Source organism: Fundulus heteroclitus, chromosome 24 (assembly GCF_011125445.2).
Source record: "Fundulus heteroclitus isolate FHET01 chromosome 24, MU-UCD_Fhet_4.1, whole genome shotgun sequence".
Taxonomy (NCBI): Eukaryota; Metazoa; Chordata; class Actinopteri; order Cyprinodontiformes; family Fundulidae; genus Fundulus; species Fundulus heteroclitus.
The window spans coordinates 21,314,370-21,340,318 of NC_046384.1; the positions used below are offsets into that span (position 1 = coordinate 21,314,370).

General features: G+C 41.8%; 1 protein-coding gene across 2 annotated transcripts; it reads left to right on the top strand.

Annotated features, from left to right (window-relative positions):
• On the top strand, positions 1-25,949 carry runx1 (RUNX family transcription factor 1). 2 transcript variants are annotated; one of them, XM_036128398.1, is made up of 9 exons: positions 1-93; positions 249-345; positions 9,703-9,854; positions 9,950-10,060; positions 12,995-13,151; positions 18,385-18,489; positions 21,389-21,592; positions 24,452-24,598; positions 24,696-25,949. In XM_036128398.1, exons 2-9 carry the CDS (start codon positions 258-260, stop codon positions 25,241-25,243), a joined length of 1,512 nt encoding a protein of 503 aa, XP_035984291.1. In that variant the 5' UTR covers positions 1-93; positions 249-257; the 3' UTR covers positions 25,244-25,949. The 2 variants fall into 2 exon arrangements, with proteins under 2 accessions (XP_035984291.1, XP_012705029.2); XM_012849575.3 differs by lacking the exons at positions 1-93; positions 249-345 and adding an exon at positions 6,218-6,615.

The window sequence follows — 25,949 nt, forward strand, 5'->3', positions numbered from 1 at the left end:
AAAAAGAGAGGGGGAAGAGTGGGTGAGGGGATAAATAAAAGGATATAAAAGCAGGTTTTAAAGGTGAGGAAAAGTAGAAGTGGAGCCCATGAGGTTTGTTTTTCTTTTTTCTTTTTTTTTTGCATCTCTCATTTTGTTTTAGATGCAAGCTGTAAAAAAAAAAAAAAAAAAAAACTGGAATAGTTCTTAATCCACTTTTTGGATTGTGGTTTTCTTTTTTGCTTTGTCTTCTCCTGTGTGTTGGAAAGGACTGAGTCATGAACCCAGGGGCGTTCACCAGCTCTGGCCCCCTGTCCTGGGCCATGTACCTGATGAGGAAAGGCCAGACGGGCGGAGGACTCTTTGGTAAAGTTATCATCAAATTTTCTGTGTTGTGGGGGTGGCAATGAATGGAGAAAAGAAATTATATTTGATGATGTTTGTCCCAAGAAGCGTGTCTCATGTCATAGTCCTGATCACTGCACCACGCCCATTGTACCATTGGGATGCCCGGCAGCGTCTTGCTTCTTAAAATAAACTCTCCTACCGAAGAAACTAAATGAAAAAAAATTTAAATATTTTCCAAGAGACTGGAAACACAAGAAGGTTTTACTGAATGGCCACAGCGATTCGGTTCTGCCTTCTTCCCAGACGATGTGAAAGTGTGGCAGAAAATCTCTAAATATGGCTAACGGGGGGTTGAGCTGGATCTAATGGCTCAACGTAGCCTGACTCTCGGAGGTTAGACTTTGGACCGAAATCTAATTTTTCACATATTTCTGTGGGTTAAAAAAGGCAAGGGCTGGCCTATCTTAAATAGAGATAAAAAAAGAAAGAGAGTGGGGGAGTGTTTTTCTTGCTTTCAGTATTGTGGGTTTAATTAGGTGTACAGGATTCACACAGCAGTTCCTTCAGAACTATTTCTGAGAAGTGCGGATTTCAGTGGGTTCAGTTTACGCAGTGTTCTTTTTTTTTATCATGACATTTCATATGTCATCATTACACATTTTGAATCGTGCATCCTTGTATTCTCACTAGTCCTACCGCCGTCATATTGAGACCAAGCACCTTGTGCTTCATGGAAAAACCACCCATCCAATGTTATCAATCTGTAGTCACACTAAGAGACATTAAAGGCAGGTGGAACCTTGTGCAATGAGAAAAAGATCACTTTTCCAAAAAAAGTAATAAAAAACATTGCAGGCTGTAGGAAACCCCGCTCTCGGCTAAACTGAGTCACGAAACTCCTGTTTTGAATCTAATAAATACCATTATAAACTAATTTTGAGGGATCTTTAGTGCCAATCATATCCTGTTCCATCCCATGTCAAAGCATAAACTTGCATAAAACATTGATCTTGTTGTGAGTCTAGAATAACCTCTTTTTTGTCCATCTTAATAGAAACGATTCAATTAAAAATAATTAATCATCATAGTATTACTGTCACAACAGAAATTAAAACCCAATCATGTCAGTTGGTGGAAAACAAAAGTTAAAATAAAAACAAACCAAGAGTAATATAACAGAATGTAAATACGTCAAGGATGCAACATAAACATTTGAGCTGTGGTCGAAGCAAATTCAATCCAATTAAATGTTATTGATATAGCACCAATTCACGAAACATGTCATCTCAAGGCACTTTACAAAGTCAAATTCAATCAGATTATACAGATTGGATCAGATTATGCAGATTGGTCAAAAAGTTTCCTGTCTAAGGAAACCCAGCAGGTTGCATCAAGTCTTGACAAGCAGCATTCACTCCTCCTGAAAGAGCGTAGAGTCACAGGGACAGCTGTGCAGCAATCCCTCATACTGAGCAAGTATGAAGCGACAGTGGAGAGGAAAACGCCTCTTCAACAGGAAGGAAAAAACCTCCAGCATAATCAGAACCAGGCTCAGCGTGAACGATCGTCTGCCTTGATCATCAGCCTCCCATACGTTTCTCTTTAATCTAACCACGTTTTCATAAAAATTTAAAATAAAACGTCCTACAGTTGATTTTCATCCAGGACCTATATATGGGATTTTTGTGGCTGTGTCAGTGAGGATCTGATTGAGATGTGGATCAGAATGGTGAAAACAAGTCAGCCAGAAGAACCCCAGTCAACATAGCCCATAAAGGCATGACCCTGCAAGGGTAGGGCTGAAGATGATGATGCTGACGCTGATGATCGTGATGACTCAGCTGTTTGGCAATATCAGCTGAGGGGACTCAAAAGAATGTATGTAATACTAAGTTGTTAGCTTACTGTTAGAAAAAAAAATAAAGGTTTGACTAAAAAGGAATGGGATGACAAGGTCCTCTTCGTCTTTGCGAATTTGCAGAGGGTCAAGGCGCACAATGTTCTCAGTAAGTTTGATAGGTGATTTAGGCTGTTTATAGATTTCAGATGGTTGGACAGCAGGATGATCATGTTACGAGCTGGTCTATGGGAAATGCAAGATGACTGAAACTCAACACCACTCCCTCAGTCGTGTCCTTCTATTGCCTTTAACGTCTCTCGTCTGGGTTTCTTTGACTTAGGACCTTATTTTCAGTTGGCAAAATTAACGATTTGAAGGACATGAGAAATGTCAACCAATCATTTCCTGCTGCTGTAGAAAATACCAGTTAGGAATGCCAGAAAGGAAATGCTAGTGGCTAAATGCATCAGGGGTGGTGGGTGGGTAATTGATCAGTTGATTAATTACTAATTATTAATCTTATGTTCATGCTTTGCATATTGCTTTGCAGTGCACTACTACGCACAGCAACTATGTAGAATGTTACTATCGTCATGACTTAGTGCAAAACATGTGTACTGTAACAAAAAAAGAAAACGAATGAAATGGTTAAAAATAAAAAAGTAAATACCGGATATTTTTACATCACTTTAGCACTCTTTGTGTATTTCTAAGAAAATATTAGTAATCATTCACTTGTCTGGTAAGAGTTGAAACTCTTCCCTTGTCTGTAAACAGCCTCTTGCAGAAATGTTCACACTCCTTTCCACACTTTTCCACTTTTAGTCACATTATAAACTTCGATGTATCTTAGGAATATTAATTATTTTCAATTTCAGGTCAAAGGAAAATTAATTATCCTTAATTAAGCTTTGAACATCTCCCAGAGGTCTGCTCGGTCCGTCATCTGAACATGGACAGAGGATGGACCACCTGCAGACCTGCCGAGACACGGACGTCCACCTAAACCGAGCGTTAATTAGAGACGCAGCCAAGAAACCTGTTGCAACTCTGGAGGAGATGCACAGATTCGCAGCTCAGGTGAAGGAATCTGCTGCCAGAGCCGCTGGTAATCGTCCACTCTGCAAACCGTGTTTTTCATGGAAGGGGGTTAGGAAGAAAGGACTTATTGAAAGGGAGTCAGAAGACGTTCTGTTTGCAGATCACCACAAGCCATTGAGGGGACACCGCAAACATATGGAAGGAGATGTTCCGCTAAGCGTGGACAAAAACAAGTGTTCTTATGTGTGGTGGAAGACTGACATGAATATACTGTACCATCTCCTCAGAGCAGCATGGGGATGGCAGCATTATGCTGTGGGAGGGTTTGTCTTTACACTTTACACTATACACAGCTCAAGTGGGGGGCGTTGGCCAACGAGATATCTTTTAAATCCTATGATATAGATTAATCTCTTAACCCCGATTATAAAACCTAAAACTAATTGCAGAGTGGAAGGATTAAAAAAAAAAAAAAAAAAACATATGTCCTGTTTGACCAAAAGTCATGTTAGGGACAAAGCGAACATGAGAAGTAGTGCTCTGCTCAGATAAGGCCAAAACTTTAACTTTTTGGCCTACATGAAGATAGAGGGGGAAACAGCACACATTGCCAACACCTACACCATCCCCACTAAAAAAAACAGGGCGGTGGCAGCATCATGCTGTGGGGATGACTTTCCTCTGCAGCAACGTTGAAGCGGGTCAAAGTTAACGGCAAAATGGATGGGGCTGAATTCAGGACAATCCTGGAGGAGAACTCGTCAAAGGCTGCAGAAGATTTGGAAACGGATGTCCCCAGATTGCTACACATCCAGTCTGACGGAGCTGGAGCTGCTCCGCAAAGAGGAATGGACAAAAACCTCTGCCTGTAGATGTTTAAAGCTGATAGAGACATGAACCAAAGGACCCACAGCTTCTCCTTCCTCTTTACGACGAAGAACCTCTTAGTGTCGATATATTAAACAAAATCCCTGTGATATACATCAGCTTTGTGGTTGTAGCAAGATAACTTCTGGACAAATGTCGGGTTTTTTGCTAAACACAATCATGAGTTTCTTTATTTATAATCATTATTTTATCACTTAAAGCTCTGAACAACTAATTAAAGGAAAACATTATAAAATATATGAGAGTATAGACATTTACGGCGGTTATCGACGGTATGGCCATCTCCAGTCACGACAAGAGATGAAGGACCTACGGTTTTATTGTTCAGCCCTGGTGCTACACAAGGAGAGACAATGCAAAGGTATTTGGAGTGGCATTCAACTAGAAATAGAACACCATGGATATAAGGTTTAATATCTCCCATTAAAAGGAAGGAAAACATTTCTTCCAGCTTCGAAATAATTTCAGATTTTTGCCCAGCAAATAGCCCATAGACCACCCTTATTTAAATAGTTTAGTTATTCTTAAAGTAGAAGGCCTCCTTAATTCTGTCCTAAAAAAAAGGCTTTAATTCTAAGATTTTATTGTTGCCTATTTGTGGAACTGAAGCTGAAATGCTGCACCCTTTTACTTGGATCAGGAAATGTTGCCTCCCAGATAAAATACTTTATCAGGGAAACAGAAGGACGGGCTTCTACAATTTAACAGCTGGACATTTCAAAGAAGAGGGTGTTTTAATTTTTAGTGGTGTCTTCTGCATGCCAACTACTTAATAAAGCGATTAATTCTTAAAAACAATAACATTTTCCTGCTGTTTTTGAGCCAAAGAAAAATAGCTATTTTCCCCCAAGGAATTTTTCTCTTTTTTCCAAGGAATAGTCGATTGCTTTTTGGCCAAAACCTGACAAAGCAATATGAAAGCAATTATTAGAAATTATATAGTTAATATATATATATATATATATATATATATATATATATATATATATATATATATATATATATATATTAAAGTTATGACAGGTGGCCCTCTAAACACTGAATTCTTAGACCGTACATGAAGAATGCAATTTATTACAACTATAATGCAGAATATCCAAGGACATTTGAGGACTTGAAAACATCAGAATGTGTCTGAGTGTAATGGAAATTTGTTATTATTATTATTGTTGGTTATTACAACAGCAAATAGCAATTTAATAAAAGTGTTTTAGTACATTTCATTTAAATGTTCATTTCAAACAGATTTAACTAAATTGTGGGTATAAATATGAAAACTAACATATCAAATAAAAAGCTGAAATTCCAAACTTTAGCAGCTATTTAGATGTATGAATAAATACAACTCAGATGAATTAGATATTAACTGAAGTACGACTTTCCCCTGTTGGGAAAAATACATTCATTACATGATTTAATGTTGAAGATTCTTAATTAATTCTATAGAAAAATAACACGCTAAGACAATATAGGTGCAATGTTATTTGGGAATTGCATACATTTACCGAAACTGGACTGAGTTGGAGCGTATTGATTGAAGCACACAGGATGGATAGGAGGAAATACGTCACTTTAATTTGAACAGAATGGTTTTGGCCGAGTTTGTGGAAAGGATTTGTGTTTCAGCCTTTCTTTTCGTCATGTTTCGCTTTGAACACGCTCTTATTTTCCGAGCCGGGAGAGGATGTGTCAAATGTACCACTGCCCCCTGCCGGAGACGCGCGGACCAGCGAGTGCGAGGTGGATGCCCCGTTCCGGGCGGGCCAGCCTTTTTTCAGCACAAAGGTTTGCTTTCTGGTCAAGATCAGTAAGTCTGATGACCACATTCTGACTCTGGCCAACTTTATTATACTTTAGAAATGCGCGTTTAGCTCCAGAGGCTCGAGACGAACGCAATCTGTCCCACGCTGAAGCGTTTCGGACGGACGAGACGCTGATTGGTCAGCTGCGTTTAGCCCCTGTGTCGAGCGTCCCGATTGGCTGCTGGCTGAGCCCATGCTGTCAGTATGCAAATACGGGATCTGTGCCGGTAAAAGCTCGATGTCTCCAGCAGGATGGACATTCATGTGTAGAGGAGGCCAAAGCCCGGAGAGACAGAGAGAGTGAGAGAGAGAGAGAGAGAGAGTGGGAGAGAGAGAGAGAGAGAGAGAGAAAGAGGGTGCGCAGCTGCTTCACACCAACACATCTCCTTTTCTCCGCAACTTCTCCTTTCACTTCCTAGTTGTTCGGAACCGATCGCAGATCTCAACGAGCCACTTTCTGTTTGGGGAAAGCCGAGCCCCTGGGTTTGCACTGTGACGCACCACAGGGCGGCTGGGATTTTTTTTTTTTTTTTTTTTTTTTTTTTGTACCCGAACACCGGGGCGACCCAAATAGCCGGGGAGCACTGCGGAACCCCCTCCCCCGGTTGGGACCGAGGTGCTGTGGAGGAGCTGCGGGCTGCAGGTGACGGTCAGAGCCGAGGCGGTGTGGCGGCACTGAGGCAACACAGATGGTGTTTCTGTGGGATGCAAAATACGGTAGGCCTGCACGGGTGTCTGTCCCCCGGTCTCACGAGCCGGTCTCCCGGGTTTCTTCTTCAGCAAGGACCCCCGAACCATTAAATAAGCCTTCCATCACTGCGCTCCCTCCGCTCACTGGACGTCTTTTTATGGCTTCAGGACTGCAGAGTTTCCGGTCCATTTTCTAACCAGACAATAACAAAAACTAAAAAAAATCAAAAAAACGAAAAAGCAGTTTTAACTAAATTCGGACATCAGTTCCACGTCTTTAAGCCTCGTTTTTTTTTCTGCTTCGTTCGAGGAAGGCGGCGCCGGCTCTCCTGTCTGTTCGTTCAAATGCTCCCTGCATTGCTCATGCTGTTAGAATATAGACAAACAACTTTTTATCCTTACTTTTTCGCACATATTTCAGATTTTTTTTTATTATTGCCCTAAGAGATAATTAGGCTGTAAAGAAAAGTGCGGATATATTTCTCCACAAGTTGCCGCGGACACCCGCATTTTCATTTGCACACTGAACGCACCCTGATGGCTGGATGCCAACCGTTTGATTTAAATTTAGATTTTTTTATTAAAACTATTATTACTTTGTGTGGGTGTTTCTTAATTTTAACTTTTATTTGTTTTTGGGTTTTTTACGTTTAATGAATTCCTATGCAGCCTTGATTCTATAATTCTGCAGGTCTGGATGATATGTGGAAAAGAAAATAAAGCATAGGGGAAAGTGTGTTCCCAAAAATTATTGCTTTTTTTTCTATAAGGCTAACCTTCAGTTAGTAGATTGTTTTTTTTTTATTTAGCTTTGTTTTGTCACGTAATATGAGGAGTTTAACATTTTAGGCATAGGTGTTTTGGATTTTAAGCTACTGCTTGAGAATCAAGAGATAAATTCACCCTTTAGTCCACATTTAAAAAGGACCTTTTCTGTCTGTAGACAACCTGCAGCCAGGTTTAAACCGGATCTTTGGCTCTTAAACATTTTTATTGTTATTCTAAGAAACAAAGATCTGTCCTGTGAAGAATTTGCATTGAGTGTAGGATCCATCAATGATCAAAATACAGCTTGACCTATACTAGGCCATGCCCAAAAAAAAGTATTAACATTTATTTTTTCCATACTGCCAAATGAGAAGTTAATTCCAGCATAATGCTTGAGGATCCAGATAAGATTCACCACTTCGTCCATGTTAAATGTGCAGAATGCACTTAAAACTACCCCCCCCCCCCCCCAAAAAAAAAATAAATCTATAATAGGGTTAGTATAGTTCTTGTTGTGCCAGAACAACAACAGAAGCAATAAATCAGGCATTGGTGCAATTTAGGAATTACATGAGCAAAAGTCCCAGGCGCCCTGCAGATTTTGGCTGCAGAAACAGTTGCATTGCATTGACATTTTACAGAAAATAATTTAGAAGTAAACTGCTGCAACCAAGCACAATACGGCAGAATTCTTCCTATTTCCAATCCTGGTCTGTTCTCATGCGGCGGCTGAAGTCTCTCGGACCAACGCCGCGGTACTTTTGTTTCTTCTGTGATTCAAAACACCGTTCCTTACGTTGAAAACCCGGCGTGTCAAACTGAAGCTCTAGACCCAGTGGCGAAAGGAGACAGCTGTTTACAGTCAAATAACGTTGCTCATACTGAACAAAAATCCAGTAGATTAAAGTAAATGTTCCATAATTCATGTGCCTGTGGGAAAACAAGCTATTTTGACAACTTTTTTTTTTCCTCAAGAGAGAATTTGATCAAAGATGCTCCTGTTTCCTTGGGTCCCTTGATCACACATTTCAGTGTGGCTTGGTCAAAACTGCTATGAAATATATAGCAGCTGACCCAAAGGCTCTCCTCAGTGTTGGTACCATAGGGCTGGTACAGAAATGTAAGAAACCTGTTAGAGAGAGACGGAGATACGTGCCCTGAAAGCAACAACCCCTTCAGTACGTAGGGGGAAATCAGAGATTAGGGTGATGGTGAAGAGCCTTTCCAACTTCAAAGACTCGGAGCTCATCACCAAATCATGCAAATACCAGGGGAAATATGCAGCTCAGCTGCTAGACAAAGGGCTTCGGTACTTTAACGCCATAAAAGAGTTTTCATGGATTGTTGAGAGGAAGGTAAATAACTTTCAACATGCCATTTTAATTATATTTTCTTTCATTCTTTTATAGTCTCGGTCTCGGGTTCCCTCCCTATAACAAACTTCTTGAAAGAATTTTAAATCTAAATCTGTCAGAGGTTTTGGCCTTGACTGTTGGTCCTCCTCCATCCTTGTGTGTCACAGTTCCAGTTGTTAAAGTAGAAGAGTTGCTATTTTCCTGCAGACGTTCCAAATCTTATGGAGATGAACACATATTTGCATAACTTAAATGGCACGTTCAGTTGTCTTTCCCATTTATACCGGGCTATGGTGTGTGTCATTCATACCTGTGGCTTGTTGGGTTGAGTAGATGTCTGGCAATCAGAAGGTTGTGGGTTCGATCCTGGCTTCCCCTTGCCACATGTCGATGTGCCCCTGGACAAGGCACTTAACCCCAAGCTGCGTCTTGATGCATGAATGTGAGAGTGATTGGGTGAATGTGGCTATAGTGTACATTGCTTTGGGCAGTCAGCATGACTGGAAAGGTGCTATATAAGTTCAGTCCAGTTACCATTTAAATGATAAAAAGTCCTTTGGTTACATTTGTTTTATAGCAATTGTTGAAGGTATTTGGACTGAGGGGATTCTTGTTAAAAAAAATACATGTTTGCCCACAGAATGAGCAAACTGAAGTTTAAATGTTGGCTTGTTCTAACTATTATATTATATGTTATGCTGCTGGGACACAAAATAAAAAAGGATGGATGCACCTCTATAAGAGGTACCTATCACTGTAAAATGTTTGGTTTGTATTCCAGCCTGTGCGCATGTATTAAATGTCCAAATGACTTACATATAATTAGTCAAACGTAGATGGTAAAATAAGTGATTCATTTATAAAGTTGTTATTAAACAAGTATTTGCAGATTTTTCATCACTTGACTGTCTTCGACATTATTTAACATTTTCTAGAGAACTAAAAGCCACCCTATAGCATAACTCAGACCAGCGTGTTATTTCTCTCCCAGATCCAGCCCCTGGCAGGCGATATACTCCCCCCTCCACCTCACTCGCCTCAGGGGGGAAAATGGCCGAGGCTTTGCCTCTAGGAGCCCAGGAGGCGGGTGGGGGGGCTACGGTGATGGGCAAATTCCGGATAGCAGACCACGGCATGGCTGAAGTACGGCAACAAACTCTTCAATAATTCAAGCGCTTTGATTTATAATTTAGGGGGGGGGGGAGGAAAAATGTGATGCCCTTTTTTGATCGTTTTAGGTGATTTCGGATCATCCAGGGGAGCTGGTGAAGACCGACAGCCCGAATTTCCTCTGCTCTGTGCTGCCCACTCACTGGAGGTGTAACAAGACCCTTCCGATTGCTTTTAAGGTGTGTATCAGACATATTAGAATGGCACTGCATATTTTTTTATTTTTATTTTTTGTGGGGGGGGGGGGGGGGGGCACAGTATCACTGTTACCTTGCAGCAACAAGGTCCGTGGTTCGAATCCCAGTCAGGGAGTTTGGATGTTCTCCCCATGCACCCGTGGGTTCTCTCCAGGTACTCTAGCTTCCTGCCACAGTCCAAATGTGGGACTGTTAGCATAATTGCTCTCTCTAAATCACCCTTGGGTATGAGAGTGTGTATGCTGTGTGTCTCTGTACTGCCCTGTGATGGACTCCTGTATGAGGTAGAGGTACAGGTACAGGGATAGGCGGGTACAGACTGTGGAAGCAGGGGTGCCGTCACAAATGTTGGGCCCCATGACAAAAAAAAAAATCTAAATTGTTCCAAAAGCTCGTATGTATATATAATTGTACTAATTTTTCCACCCTATACGGTGCCCCACAGCAGAAAGTTAGACGTTGGTTTTCGGACCAGGGTAGAGAGAAATATGTGTCTGTTGGATTCTTTGTTTTTTTGCCTTTCTGTCTATCCAACCTGCAGTCCAAACCTCAAATTCCTTCCATTCATTATCATAAAAACTAAACACAAAACTATTCGTGAATGGCCATGTTTGAAATATCTTCTTTTTCAGTAATAAATCTCATCCCCATCATGGGCTGTGGTGTTCTGCTAATATCTGTTAATATAAGGGATAATATCCCCGATCATCTTTGATTATTATTTGTATTTTCAAGATCTAACTCCAATATGAGCACTTTTCAAATTCTTCTAGTGAACCATAACTGCATTAATACTTTCTTGATTCGTTTACAGCATTCTGAAAGCCCACGGCCTGCTGTTTAATTTGTTTCCAGTGTATTCGCTCACATGTGGCCGTATAGGGGGGGGGGGGGGGGGGGGGAGCTTTTCTCCTCTTTCAGGCTCAACGCATTTGTGGAAAAGCCTCTCTGAACACAAAACAGATTGATTTATTGAGTTTTATGCATTAGTCTTCTTCCCACATGCATTTCTCTGCTTGTTTGTGAATTTGGTACATAATGCATCATTATGGAGCATAATGAGTGGCTGTAACTACCTCTTCCTGAAAATGGATGGGATGTACACACGAATGGCCGTTTCATGAAAGTGCAGCTCCAAATGCATGTCGGAACAACAAACACGATGGGCGTGCAGGCAGGTAATTAATTTTTTTCCCTCTACGGATATCTGCACACTCACATGGGCTTTTCCATATAGACTTTCTTTCATTTGTTCTTATTTTTCTTCTTTTTTTTGGACTTTCCTCTGATTTAATGCCCACGATGCTGCTGCTGTTTTGAACAAATCGCGACGCGGTAGAGTCTCTCCTGTCACATCGACGCGTGAATGTTTAGAGGCGCGTCGCGGCCGATGTTTATCTCACAGGTAATTGTTTGTTTGAAGAGCTCCGTGTTGGAAGAGAAACCATCCATAGTAACACATCTACCCCGGGCATTTGCTCAGCGATGCTCCGGGTAGATAGGCGTTTATATGGAAATGAGCCTAGCTGAGGCTCTATAGCAGCCGGTGTTAAAGAGGAGAAAGGACTCTAAAGCCTTGGCTATACACTGGCCAAAGTATTCACGCCCATCAAGCTTTTTTCAGATGTTGTCCAAATTATTTTAACTGTGTGGTGAACAAAGCACAAAGCAGTGCGTCGTTGAGAAGTGTTATACTTGGTTGCAGGGAAAATGGTCTGTAAATAAAGTTTTATCAGCGGATTGACTGTTTGGACTTTGACTAGGCCATCCTAATTTAGGAATCTGCTTTGATCTAGGTGATGTATGGTGTCGGCTTTCCTCTACACGTGGCCAATCATACAGTTTTGGTCTCTCGCGACCAGAGCAGCTTCTTCCACGTTTGCCATTTTCCCACCTGAGCCGCGGATTCCTGCAGCTCCTCCACTCCCTGGTTATTGCTCCCCTCTGCAGTTTATTTAGGCTGACCTCCACGTGTTGGTAGCTCTGCAGCGGGTCCATCCTCTCTCTCCACGTTGAGTTGGTGGGTTTAACAGCGCTCTGGGAGATGTTGTTGTAGATCTTAACCCAGCTTTAAAGTTCTCCGCAAAGTTCTCCCAGATCTGTCTCCTGGGTTCCTTAGCCCCCTTGGTGCCGTTGGCTCTCTAACGTTCTCCGCAAACCTCCACCGCCTTCAGTGAACACCGGCATTTATACTCATTTATGTGCGTAATTCAGTCAGCTACACGCAGCTGGAATCTGTTTATCAATGCGATGACCTCTGAAGACAATGGCCGTCACGCTAAAGGAGGGATGAAAACAAATTCTTCTGCAATTTTTCATTCATTGTATTCATTAAAACAAAAAAAAACGATGAAATCTGTGGTTGGACTGAGACCGAATGTGGAAAAAGTTTTAAAGGTGAAGTCCGGTCAACAAGGAAAAATCAGGGGGCCATTAGCTATAACTAAAACTAATACGTTTGTGGTCATGTAATGAACTTATCTTTAATCAATAAGAAAATAAAAACATAAATTGTCGTCTGGATCACTCTGATTTTGACCGGACTTCTCCTTTAAGGGGTGTTAATACTTTTTTCAATACATTTGAATGACTGCAGATGAAAATGTCACAGAACTGTGTCTATGTAGTTAAATGGGATGGTAGTTAAATATTGAAACAGAGCCAAGCGGGGGAACCCATCAAGAACCCAACATTTTGGCTCTGCAACAGGATATGGCATATATATGGTACCTAGGTAATGAATAGCATCAATTATCTCTTTTATACCTAAAGTTTCAGAAATGTTGTCTCAATGTTTCACTGGAAACTGGGAAAAAAATGTCTTAAACACAGAAAAGAATAATTAATTGTATTATAAAAGAGAGGTTTCTCCCCCTGTGATGTTTTTTTTTTTTTTTTTTTGGTGGCTCCCACCAGATAGTGACCCTGGGCGACATTCCCGATGGCACCTTGGTAACGGTGATGGCCGGGAACGATGAGAACTACTCGGCGGAGCTCCGCAACGCCACCGCCGTCATCAAGAACCAAGTGGCCCGATTCAACGACCTGCGCTTTGTCGGCCGCAGCGGGAGAGGTATGGGAGACAAGACGGGGGAGAAGCCGATTTTCTTCACGGCTTGGCAAAAAAAAAAAAAAAAAAAGAGGTTTTCTGGGCACTTCTCGTCACCTCGTCTCACCCGGCTTGAAATGTAAGGGACGTGTTTTGAACAAGCGCTGAGTGCCAAATGGATCAAATAAGGGAAGTACCGTGAATAAAAACAGCATTCATCCAACTTCCTCCTAAAAACTTCATTTAGTTTCAACCTGCCTCTGCCAAGCCACGCCCTCCCCATTTATGTCTCTAACGGACACACTGCACCACAGTTACTCTAAATCAGCCATAGGCAAATGTCCCGACCTATCTATTTAAAGCAGCACTACTGTGTACACAAATTCCCTCTCGCCGCTTTCACACATTCAGGAATGCGTCAAAGGCTTGCTTATGTTCCAGACCCAGAAGAAAAGGTGGGCAGAACTCTCAGGCCAGTGTTGCGGAAAATTACCCGCAGTTCAAACCTGCTTTAATGCGCATTTAAATAAAAGCGGCACTTCTGCGGTTCAGCATTCCTACTCCCCCCCACAGAAATGTAAGTTCAAGATCTGGAGGAACTCAGAACTGCACATTGTCTGAGTACCTGATCAGTAACACCTTTAGGCAATTTTTTTTATTATTCTTAATGTTTTGGGGGAATTAACAATTCTTGTGATCTTTGTTGTGTTTTTTTTATGTGCAGAGCTATGGCTTTGAGATAGAAATTGCATAGAATTTGGCAGGGGCGGTTCTAGACGGGGGCCAACAGGGGCCCGTGCCCCTGTAGAAATGGCCTTGGCCCCTGTTATGGCCCCTGTACTAAAGCATGATGTTAAAAACACTTCTCATGATTATTTGCAATGGCAAAGAAACCATAACTGATTGGTCACTTTGACCAATATTATTTTTTACCTATACAGCTTTACTCTAAAAAGAATCTAAAACTTAAGATGTTTCACGTTTAGCTTTAGCCGTATTGAGCAGGGGGCAAAGTTTTCAACTTCTAGATCAGTTCCAGAGCCACAAGTGGCTCACTTAATATTATTACACAGTTAAATATTGCCATTTTATTGTTTTTATTTTTTTTTTCTGTGCCCCTGTGAAAAAACACTGGCCCCACCTTGGCCCCCCTGGTAAATTTGGTCTAGAACCGCCCCTGGAATTTGGACAGGTTGTGTATTCCTAGAAGAAATCTCATGGTTCCTTTGGCATTTTTATCACATAGTTCCCTCACAATCAGAGTGCGTTTAATACACTTCTAATTTCATGTCATACCGTTTTCCACCATGTCAACATAGTTTTTATTTGGTGCAATGTAGATCCTTAGCCTTCCATATAGGTTAGAAAGTAAAAGTAAATAAAACAATTATCAAACTTATCACGTGACACTGGTCAGGTGTTCGGAAGGAGGGAATAAAGAATAGATTTTTAAATTTTTATTTACTTAATTTTTATGTTTTTCCTGTTATACCAAATATATTAGTAGGGAGAGTGAAGCTGGCTGGAGATTGGCGCTCAATCTCCAGCCAGAAATCTTGTTTTTATGCATAGGTAGAGTGTGTGTATATATAAACATATATATATATATATATATATATATATATATATATATATATATATATATATATAGTGAATGAGTCAAGGTGCAAGGACTCTACTGGTTTTCCAATCTCCAGCCAGAAATCTTGTTTTTATGCATAGGTAGAGTGTATATATATATATATATATATATATATATATATATATATATATATATATATATATATATATATATATATATATATATATATATATATAGTGAATGAGTCAAGGTGCAAGGACTCTACTGGTTTTCCAATCTCCAGCCAGAAATCTTGTTTTTATGCATAGGTAGAGTGTGTGTGTGTATATATATATATATATATATATATATATATATATATATATATATATATATATATATATATATATATATATAGTGAATGAGTCAAGGTGCAAGGACTCTACTGGTTTTCCAATCTCCAGCCAGAAATCTTGTTTTTATGCGTAGGTAGAGTGTGTATATATATATATATATATATATATATATATATATATATATATATATATATATATATATATATATATATATATATATATATAGTGAATATATAGTGAGTATGATTTGATTGAGTTGACTTTGTAAAGCGCCTTAAGATGACATGCGTTATGAATTGGCACCATATAAAAACACAGAGTTGAACTGAATTGACATTTTAAGGCTTTCGGGTCAACATCCAGGCATCAGAGCATCCAATTTTAGGACGAGAACTGAAATGTCTTGTGTCCTTAAAATAAAGAAAGCGCTCAGAGTTTCTGCATATATAAAAAGTTCTCGAAATCCACAGTTGTCAATGCGCTAAATGCTACGCTCCTCCGCTTGTGTGTGCGTGTGTGTGTGTGTTAGTGTGTGTTTGTGTTGTGACTACCATTCAGTCTCACTCTTAGTTCCTCTTTTAAACAGAGAACTCATTATTCTGTTTTGCAATATCTGAGCACAAACAGGCCAGCAAAACGTAGTTCATCTCCTCCAAAGAGCCTTCAGTTATCCAAAGGCATTTAAAGGGGAAGGAACGATATGCGGGACAGACAAGGCGATCCCACCAGGAGCCCATTTTTATATTAGGAGGATGGTGAGGGAGTGAGATCTCAGAGACACTACAGACACAATCGCTTCCTCCAAGTCAGATTGTCAGATGGATTTATTGTTGCTCTAAATTATGGTCACATATTGCCGTTGAATGATTTACAATGATACATTAACGAATATGCACCATAGACTGTTGAGCATGTAGTGTGAATTACATCCATAAAAATGACTTTAAATGGAGGCAGGTGCCACCTTGTGGCCATCATGAAACCTGCACGTTACTGCGGGTGTTTAGGGTAATAGGCAAGGCTTTAATCAGGGGACCGTTTTTAAAGCAGTGATTTTTCTCTACCACCCGCCACCGGTGGATAAAAAAAGTGTGGTGTGAAAATACAGAGGCCATGCTGGTGCTTCAAAGCTTTGTTCACGGTCCCTTCTAAAATAACTTCAGTTTTAAAAAGTCCATACAAGTGGATGCAACTCTTTCCTTCATCCCTCCATCCATCCCTCCATCCAGCTATCCATTCATCCAGCCATCCATCCCTCCATCCAGCCATCCATCCATCCCTTCATCCCTCCATCCAGCCATCTATCCATCCCTCCATCCAGCTATCCATTCATCCAGCCATCCATCCCTCCATCCAGCCATCCATCCAGCCATCCATCCATCCCTTCATCCCTCCATCCAGCCATCCATCCATCCCTCCATCCATCCCTCCATCCAGCTATCCATTCATCCATCCATTCATCCATCCAGCTATCCATCCCTCCATCCAGCCATCCATCCATCCACCCCTTCATCCCTCCATCCTTTCATCCCTCCATCCAGCTATCCATCCCTTCATCCTTCCATCCAGCTATCATCCCTTCATCCCTCCATCCATCCAGTTATCAATCCAGCTATCCATCCCTCCCTCCTTCCCTCCATCCATCCATCCATCCATCCATCCATCCATCCATCCATTCATCCTTCCATCCAGCTATCCATCCCTTCATCCCTCCATCCATCCATCCAGCCATCCTTCCATCCAGCTATCCATCTCTTCATCCATCCATGCATCCAGCTATCCATCCTATCATCCCACCATCCATCCATCCATCCATCCATCCAGCTATCTATCCCTTCATCCCTCCATCCATCCATCCATCCTTCCATCCAGCTATCCATCCCTTCATCCCTCCATTCATCCCTCCATCCATCCCTCATTCCATCCATCCTTCCATCCAGCTATCCATCCCTTCATCCCTCCTTCCCTCCAGCTATCCATCCCTTCATCCCTCCTTCCCTCCATCCATCCATCCATCCATCCTTCCATCCAGCTATCCAACCCTTCATCCCTCCATCCATCTATCCATCCCTCCTTCCCTCCATCCATCCATCCATCCATCCATCCATTCATCCCTCCCTCCTTCCCTCCATCCATCCATTCATCCCTCTCTCCTTCCCTCCATCCATCCATCCATCCTTCCATCCAGCTATCCATCCCTTCATCCCTCCATCCATCCATCCATCCTTCCATCCAGCTATCCATCCCTTCATCCCTCCATCCATCCATCCATCCATCCATCCATCCTTCCATCCCTTCATCCCACCATCCATCCATCCATCCTTCCATCCAGCTATCCATCCCTTCATCCCTCCATCCATCCATCCATCCATCCATCCATCCTTCCATCCCTTCATCCCACCATCCATCCATCCATCCTTCCATCCAGCTATCCATCCCTTCATCCATCCATCCATCCCTCCATCCATCCATCCTTCCATCCAGCTATCCATCCCTTCATCCCTCCATCCGTCCATCCATCCACTTCTCCATCCATCGATCCATCTATTATCTTCCTCTTATCTGAGGTTGCGTTGCAGGAGCAGCAGCTTCAGGGAGGAACCCCAGACATCTCCTCATCCTCATCCTGCAGCTCCTTCTAGGGGTCCCAAGGCATTCCCTGGCCAGATGGGATATATAGTCTTCCCCGGGGTCTCCTCCCAGGGCGACGTGCCCGGAAAACCCCCAAAGGGAGGCACCCATGGGGCGAGCCCGACCACCTCAACTGACTCCTTTTTGATGCAGAGAAACAAAGTTGTATCAGTGAAAACTGAGCAAATCACAAATCGTTGTCCTTTCCACTTCACAATGATGTCCCACTCAGTGGTTGTGGTGGTGGTCTGTTCTAAAAGCACAAACATCCAAAGATGTGTGCGTTTGGAAGGTGAAAAGGTCAGGGGGGGGTTAATACTTTTGTGAGGGTCTGTATGCGTGTCAATGGCAGAAATCTGTCTGCCGCGGTAACCTTCATCAGAATAGCAGTGATGGTCTGAGTGGTGGCAAACGGAGGAGTTTGCAGCCAGATGCAGTCGTTTTTCCCCAGCTGGGTGGCGCCGACGTACAGTAGCCAGAAGCAATCCTGACAGAAAAGAGCTGATATGATTTTGTATATACATATACATATATATATATATATATTTATATATATATATATATATATATATATATATATATATATATATATATATATATATATATATATATATATATGTATATATATATATATATATATATATAACCAAACCTGTTAGAGGTTCACCTTCCACCTTCTCCTCATTCCCCGTCTTTTCCTCTCTTTCAGGAAAAAGTTTCACTCTCACGATCACGGTGTTCACCAACCCTCCCCAAGTAGCTACGTACCAAAGAGCGATCAAAATCACGGTGGACGGTCCCAGAGAGCCACGACGTAAGTAACCCGTGCTTACATCAGACCTAGCTCAGGTTATCCGGGATTTTATTTTTTTCTTTTGCTCTCAAGGTCCCATCTCTTTCTAGCAGGCAGGTTGATTTGTTCCCAAACAGCAAGCTGAGAAAATAAATCAGCCTCCCTGAGGCAGAATGGAGTAAGTGGGCTCTGCTAAACAAAGGGGCAAAACTCCCTCAAATAAAAGCAGGTTTTCTCTGCTACTTTGGTGCTTATTACCCAACGAGTTCCATAAGGTCCTTTAGGCCTTCGTGGGTATTTCTTATCTAAATCCGTTTATCCCACATCTGAAGCGTCTCGAAGGGTCTGAAATATTAGAGGGAATGATTTCAGCAGCTGGTTTCATTGCTGTAGCCACTGTAAACAAGCTTATTGTTAGCACACAAAAAAAGTCCTAAACTGCTAATAGTTTAGAACATTTAAGATGAACGTTTTCCATATATTATCGTAACAATGTGGGGGCACACTGGGGAGGGGGCGGCTGATGTGCGTGATGCTGAAGGACCAGCGGTGGGTAGTAACTAGTTACATGTACTCAGTTACATTTATTTGAGTAACTTTTTGAACAAAATTTACTTTTAGGAGTAGCTTTACTGCGTTATACTTTTTACTTTTACTTGAGTAATATTATGACTCAAGTATTGCTACTCTTACTTGAGTAAAGTCTCCTGCTACTCTACCTGCTTCATGAATAAAGAACATACTTGTTTTAACAAAAAACTAAAGTGAAACTGCTTATTTGTACACAAGCTTTATTGTTTTCTATCTGCTTAGCTCTTTGAGCCATTTGAATAAATAAATAGTAAATAAACGTACAGTAATCAGTAGATATTGTCATTGGAAATACTTTGCACTGTTCTAACATACTGTATATACATTAACTTCTGTAAGTGTTGCTTTCAAGACTAATGTTGAAAAAAAAACGATTTAGAAAAGTGCTTCTTTTGCCTGAATCTGTTGGTTTTGCAATCATGTTATTCTTTGTATAGTTTTTAATTTTCATGCCTTGAAATAACAGAATTTGCGCCTAACCTTATATTTTCGTTTGTCCAGTTACGTAATTTTAGATTTTAAATCATCAGATGTTATGATTAGTTGCTCAGTACTTGAGTAGCCTTCTAACTTAATAATTGTTTACTCTCACTTGAGTGATTTCTTGGCTGACAACTTTTTACTGAAGTGGTGTTATTCTTAATTCAGTACAATTTCAGTACTACTCACCTATGTTAAGAACTAAAACCTGGAGCTGCTTCCACAGGAGAGGAGTCCTGATAACTAAAGGATCTGCCTCCCGTTCTACTTTTAGAGACTCTAGGAACCACGAGTAGACCTGCAGTCTGAGAGCAAACTGTTCTGTTAGGATCTGATGTATGACTGAGCTTGATTATTAAGAGCTTTAAATGTCATTCTGGATTTAACAGGAACCCAAAGAAGGGAAGCTAAAATAGGAGAAATATGATCTTTTTAATTTTCCTCAGAACTCTTGCTGCAGCGTTTTGGATGAGCTGAAAACCTTGAAGCAACGAATGCATGGACTAGTTTTTCAGCATCACTCCTGAACAGAATATTTCAAATTTTGCCAATATTCCAGAGGTGAAAGAAGGAAACCCTGGAAGCCTGTTTAATATGGTACTTAAATGAAATAAAATGCCCTGATAAAAAATCACCCCCCAGTTTGTGGGTTCTTTTTTTTCTTCTTTTTTTTATATATATTAGCGGAGGCCAATTTAATGCCAACCAGATTAAATGATCGACTTAGCAATTTCTTTTTCAAAGACTCGGGTCCAAAGATAACAGCTACCTGTTTGCCTTTAAAAGCAGAATATTTCAAGTCATCCAGGTTCTTTTGTCTTCAAGACACGCCTGGAGTTCACTTGATGAGATTCATAGAATTTGCGTAGCATAATAAAGACTCTATGGAAAGCCGTCAAAACTTGCATTCAGTGTCAAATTGTGTTCAAGAATCCCTTCTGATGGGAAAAGCTTTCAGCTTGCTCTGTATTCTCAAGGTTACCATATCAGGATCGGAAGAGGTGCTTTGAAATATATTAGGAAAGGCGGTTATTCTCAAGGAATCTCTGCAAAGTTCAGGAACGATTTTAGTGATGGGGAGTTATCAGGCAGACCACAATGTGACGCAGAGCACAGCTAAATAAAATTAATTCAAAGCCAACGCTAATGTACAGGGAGGGGAAAGCCTCTTTTTTTAGGCGTAGTATGGACTCAATCAGCTTTAAAGTCTTGAAAACATCACAGGAGTCAGAGATCCTAAGTACAGATGAGTTGGAATTTTACCAAAGACTCTGTGGCTGCAATATCTGAGTCAGCTATTTCTCTAGAAAGCAAGAGTAAAGGCGAAGCGTCATCCCAATACTACAGGCGCTTCCTGAAACCCTGTTGACCTCCTGTTGGATCAGAGGAAGCCGACCAGCAGAAAGCCCTGAGGGGACAAAAACGCGAGCTGGCTGTTGCTAAACTTCCGAGGCGAGGAGGAAACGTCTGCGCGAGCCCTGAATTTCGTTTTCGTGAGTCAGCGGCAGACTCAGCCGTCAAAGCTGACTCGCAAGTCGGAAACGACGAATCAAACGTGAGCTTTGCTAACAGAAGCCGCGAGTCGAATAGAATTGGGTCATTTTTTAAAGATAGCCATGAAAAAATGAGCAGCATTGGTCAGCAGATAGAGCCAAAAAGTAATCACACGCGCTGAGAGGGAGGCAGATTTACCCCATCCAACCCATCACCATTCCATAAACGCCGTGTTATTACCTACAAGTTTAAGGAGCTCCATGTTAGACTGAAGAAAAAAAACCTGTGTTGTGTTGTGCCGCATCACGCCTTGGCGAACCATCTGAAAAAAAATGCTTGATCTGTTGGCCTGCAGGTCATCGCCAGAAGCTGGACGAGGTCAAACCTGGCTCCCTGGCTTTCTCGGAGAGGCTCACGGAGCTGGAGCAGCTGAGGAGGAGCTCCATCAGAGTCAACCCTCCTCACAATCATCACCATCAGCCGTCTGCGAACGGCCACCAGTCGGCGGTCCTCACCTCAGCGACGTTCTCCAGCCCGCCCCACTCTGGACTGACAGCCGGTAAGAAGAGAGTAAGACTGAGTGATTCAAACTAACCTGTCTCAGTTAGCTTATCTAGATTGTCTCAGTTAACTATCTAGATTCTTGAGATCTATTCAATATATATTGTCAAAACGAACCTCATCCAACTCATCTGCTGTTTCTCCCTTTCAGCCAAAGCAACAGCTGATGGCTCATTTTTTCTTTTCAACTGAATTTAGTTTTTGTGATGTATGCAAAGTGCCACAGCAGATAAAAGGAATCAGATTAGTGATAAGATTTTACTAAAATGCTCAAGTTCAGGCTGTGTTGTTTTAAATGAAAGGTTCATTTATTTTAAGGCTCTTTCACATCTCTGTGCCGGATTTGTAACAGCACGATAAAGAAACTCTTCAGTTTGTGTCAGGATTCAGTTTAGTTTTCTGATCCACTTGGGGCTCAGTCTTGGTACACTGCAAAAAGGGAGCTAAAAGTAAGTAAGATTTTCGTAAATTTTGCATATTTTCCCTTGATTTGAGCAACTAAATAAGACTATTTGCCAATGGAATGAGAAAGTCTACCTCTAAACTAAGATAATTAGACATCCTGCACTTGGAATAAGATGATTGAGATGAATTGTTCTTATTTTAAGTGCAAAGATCTTATTCTATTGGCAAATAGTCTGATTTATCAGCTCAAAGAAATGAAAAATACACTAATTTCAAGAGGATTTTACCTACTTTTAGTTCCCTTTTTGCAGTGTAGATAATGTCGATCCTGGTAATAAGTGGTTCTGGTGAGCAGAAGGTAAGCTTTCCAAAATAAGGGGTTCCTCAGGAGAGGAGAAGATGATAAGAGCAGGCAGGCAGGTGCTGGATCAAAAGGTGGAACGAGAAAAGAGGAAGTTAATCAAACGAAGTTCTTTCTCTAGGAAACTGAACTTCTGCAAATGCTCAGAAAACTCAGAGGGCTTGTCTCCACTACATGGGTTGACAATCAGGCAACGAATGTTGCGTTCACAAACCCACGGGAATCCGTCTCGTGTCCCGCTCCCACCTCAACCGTTCGAGACCGACCCACAATGGTTCGGGCCAATCATGTTGCTGTATTATAGTTTAAGGCGGGACATACAGCTGCGACGAAATTTAAAGGTACCGAGGCCACAGCCGAAACAAAATAAACATGTCAGCGCAAGAGGGCGCACACGTAGCTGCTGCTGTTACATCTGGATGCACGAGTGTCACTATCCACTATCCCTTGACCAGTGTAACTTGTTGTGGTTTCTCATGGCACCTGCTGCTTACAACATTTTCATTTGATACCATGATTGGCTAAAACCAACTTTGGGAGGCGGGCACTAGGTGTTACTTCGCCCAGTCAGCTTGGAAAGTTGGATTAGAATGGGTTAGATTGGACCCTGATTAATAATGTGCAGAACGTAGAGTGCTACACATTATCAATCTGGCTTGCCAGGTTATCCCTGCGTGTAAAGGAACACATATCCGGTGAAAATTTCCACGCCCTAATTCATTACTAACAATTAAAATAAGTAGTGTTTTATATGTATTTATATTACAAGTATAGTTTTAGTATAGTAACATGTGTCCTTCTGCACAAATTGCACTTCTAGAGGGAGAAATGCCTCTGGACCTTGCCAGCCACGCAGCTGTTTCAGAAATTTGCGTCTTTTTTTTGTTTTTTTACATCCTGAGTGGTCTGATAAGTGGAAATGGCAACCGTATAATGTGCAAGAAGATTCTGTTGAGGCAGTTCAGGGGGGAAAAATGGTATTTGTGGGGAGAGGATGTTAGCATAGAGTAAACACAAATGAGAAGTAAGATATGTTTATAGTTGTTCTCACTTCCATGGAATAACAACAAGATTATGGTGCCGTTTGGCTCAGTCAAGTATAAATGGAATAATATCTGGATGTTGAATTCACTAATGTGTTTAACTCTAAATATATTTATGTACTCTACTGTGTGTATGTCCAGGCGTTGGTTTCCCATGGTAAACCAAAGCAGAGACGCACATGGATGATTGTAGTCTACAGCATTCCGAAAAAAAAACTACAAAGTGTAAAGTAGGGTAAATTTTCGTGAGGTGGGCTGATGTTATATTTCATGTTACCTAAGGATTGTGAGATTCTTTATAGCTCCTTAGTGCCAATGAGGGACATTGTGAGCTCCCTATGCTAAAGGAGCTGTCATAGGAAACATACAGGCTCCTTTTCCTACCTCCTTCCTTACTGACTGCACTATTCGGACAGCACTTATGCGAACGGAAGCAGGCAAGTTGAAGAATGCGCAACTGGTATTGCTGATGGCGTTACACCTCCTTAGCTCTACCCTATTCCGCTCCCTCAGCTCCATACTGCCAGGTTCCGCTCTATTCTACTTCTGTGTTTAGAAATAGATAAAAATACAGCACAGCGCCTAACTGCCTGCACAAGAATGGGACCTACAGGCAAACTGGTTTCGGTCTAGGTTTGCTGGCCGCCTGCTCATTATATCACTCCACACCAGTTTCTCATTGCATATCAGGATGATAAGTGCATGTGCCACTGGGCGGTGGTCATCCAGGATTTATGTTCGAAGTGTTGGAGTGTCATCCTTAACTAGAATACTCGTGTCAGGCCGTTTGACCACGAAGAGGTCACGAGTAATGTGTTTGCTTTGTTGAGGTTTCGTTGAGTCTCCAAAGGGGTTTGTGCCGGTGTTTCTCGAATATTACCTGGAAATAATTACTTCCTAGATAGACAGACAGACGTATCACAACGTTCAAGAACAAAATACACTCATTTCTCTTTTTCCGATATCATGCCGCTCTGCCATCTACAACTCTTGACTTGATGCAAAGTTAGGAACTATTAACCTTTCTCTGTCCGTTTATTCCTCTCAGATTCCAGACAGATACAGTCTTCTCCGTCCTGGTCCTATGATCAGTCGTATCCCTACCTTGGCCAGATAACTACTCCTACTGTTCACACGGCGGGTCCACTCTCACCAGGTCGCTCGTCTCTCGGCGACCTGTCCTCAAGGCTCACGGGTAACACATGCATATACACAACGAGTTTAAATGAGACTAAAACACGTGGTAATCCTTTGTTGTTTTGTTGTTGTTGTTGTTTGTTTTGTTTTTTCAGGTCCTGACCTTACAGCCTTTAGTGACCCCAGGATGGCTTTGGAGCGACCTTTCAGTTCCCTCCCATCTTTGCCCGATTCCCGTTTCTCTAACCCTCGGGTCCACTACCCTCCCACAGGAGCCGCGTTCACATACACCCCATCTCATAATCCCGTCTCCAATGGTGCCATCAGCATCACCATGGCGACGGCCATGGCCACCACCCAAACAGGACGGTACCACACATATTTGCCTCCACCTTACCCGGCAAACACCCCTCACCAAGCCCAGAATGGGCCGTTCCAGTCCACTTCGTCTCCTTATCACCTGTACTACTCCGCCACCACTGGCTCATACCAGTTTTCTATGATGCCCGGGGGAGGAAGCAGCAGTGACTCGCACTCTCCACCTCGCATCCTCCCGCCTTGCACCACCGCTTCCACGGGTTCCTCTCTTCTACACCCTTCTTTGCCCAATCAGAACGAGGGAGTAGGGGTGGAGGTGGAATCCAGCCACAGTAGCTCACCAACAAACATGGCTGCTGCCGAAGCTGTGTGGAGACCGTACTGAGTCGCCTGAGATGGGGACAGATTTTCTACTCTTGTCACGGCAGTACTGCCAAGAGTGGTTTCACCTTGAGGACTTAAGTGAATTGAGTCTTGTCTTTACATCATTTGAGTTGTTTGATAGAGGGAGCAAAGCCAAAGTCTCACACCCTGTAAAGTGGAATCCACTATTTAATCTTTTGAAGGTTTCTGGCTTCCTGGTATCTCTCTGTCAGCACCAGATATACTGATCCATCTTCTTAGAGCATCTTTATCCCAAGAAGTCTTGAAAAGTTACTGTTACGGTTTCTGGTTCTTAAAAAGAGCCTTGATCTGTCCAGAAAACTGCTCTCATTTTCCATGCGGGTTTACAAAATGTTACTCAACCACAACAAATGTAGATTTTGGTGTCTATTTTCAGTAAAAAAAAAAAAAAAAACATGAATTTCCAGTTGGCTCTAAAGATGGAATCCATAGCAGTAGGACTGTGAATAGAGATCACCTTCAGTATAGTGTGTGTTTTGTACCAATGAATCAACATGTCAGCTTGTGCAACTTAGCCACTAAATTAAGTGTTTATAGATTTTTTTGCTCGGACAGTAAAAGAGGTCTACTTCACCAACATATGAGATCCAGCGTCTCAGATCTGGATACACGCACAGTTACAGTGAAAGAGTTGCAAGGCGTTGTTTGGTTCTATACATGGGATGTCAATAAAACGGTTGAAAGTT

Bases quoted from the DNA above. Each gene is read 5' to 3' on its own strand.
- runx1 (XM_036128398.1), top strand. From the start codon at position 258: ATGAACCCAGGGGCGTTCACCAGCTCTGGCCCCCTGTCCTGGGCCATG. The intron at 10,061-12,994 runs GTGTGTATCAGA...GGCTCCCACCAG, and splicing joins CCCTTCCGATTGCTTTTAAG to ATAGTGACCCTGGGCGACAT. The intron at 21,593-24,451 runs GTAAGAAGAGAG...TATTCCTCTCAG, and splicing joins CCACTCTGGACTGACAGCCG to ATTCCAGACAGATACAGTCT.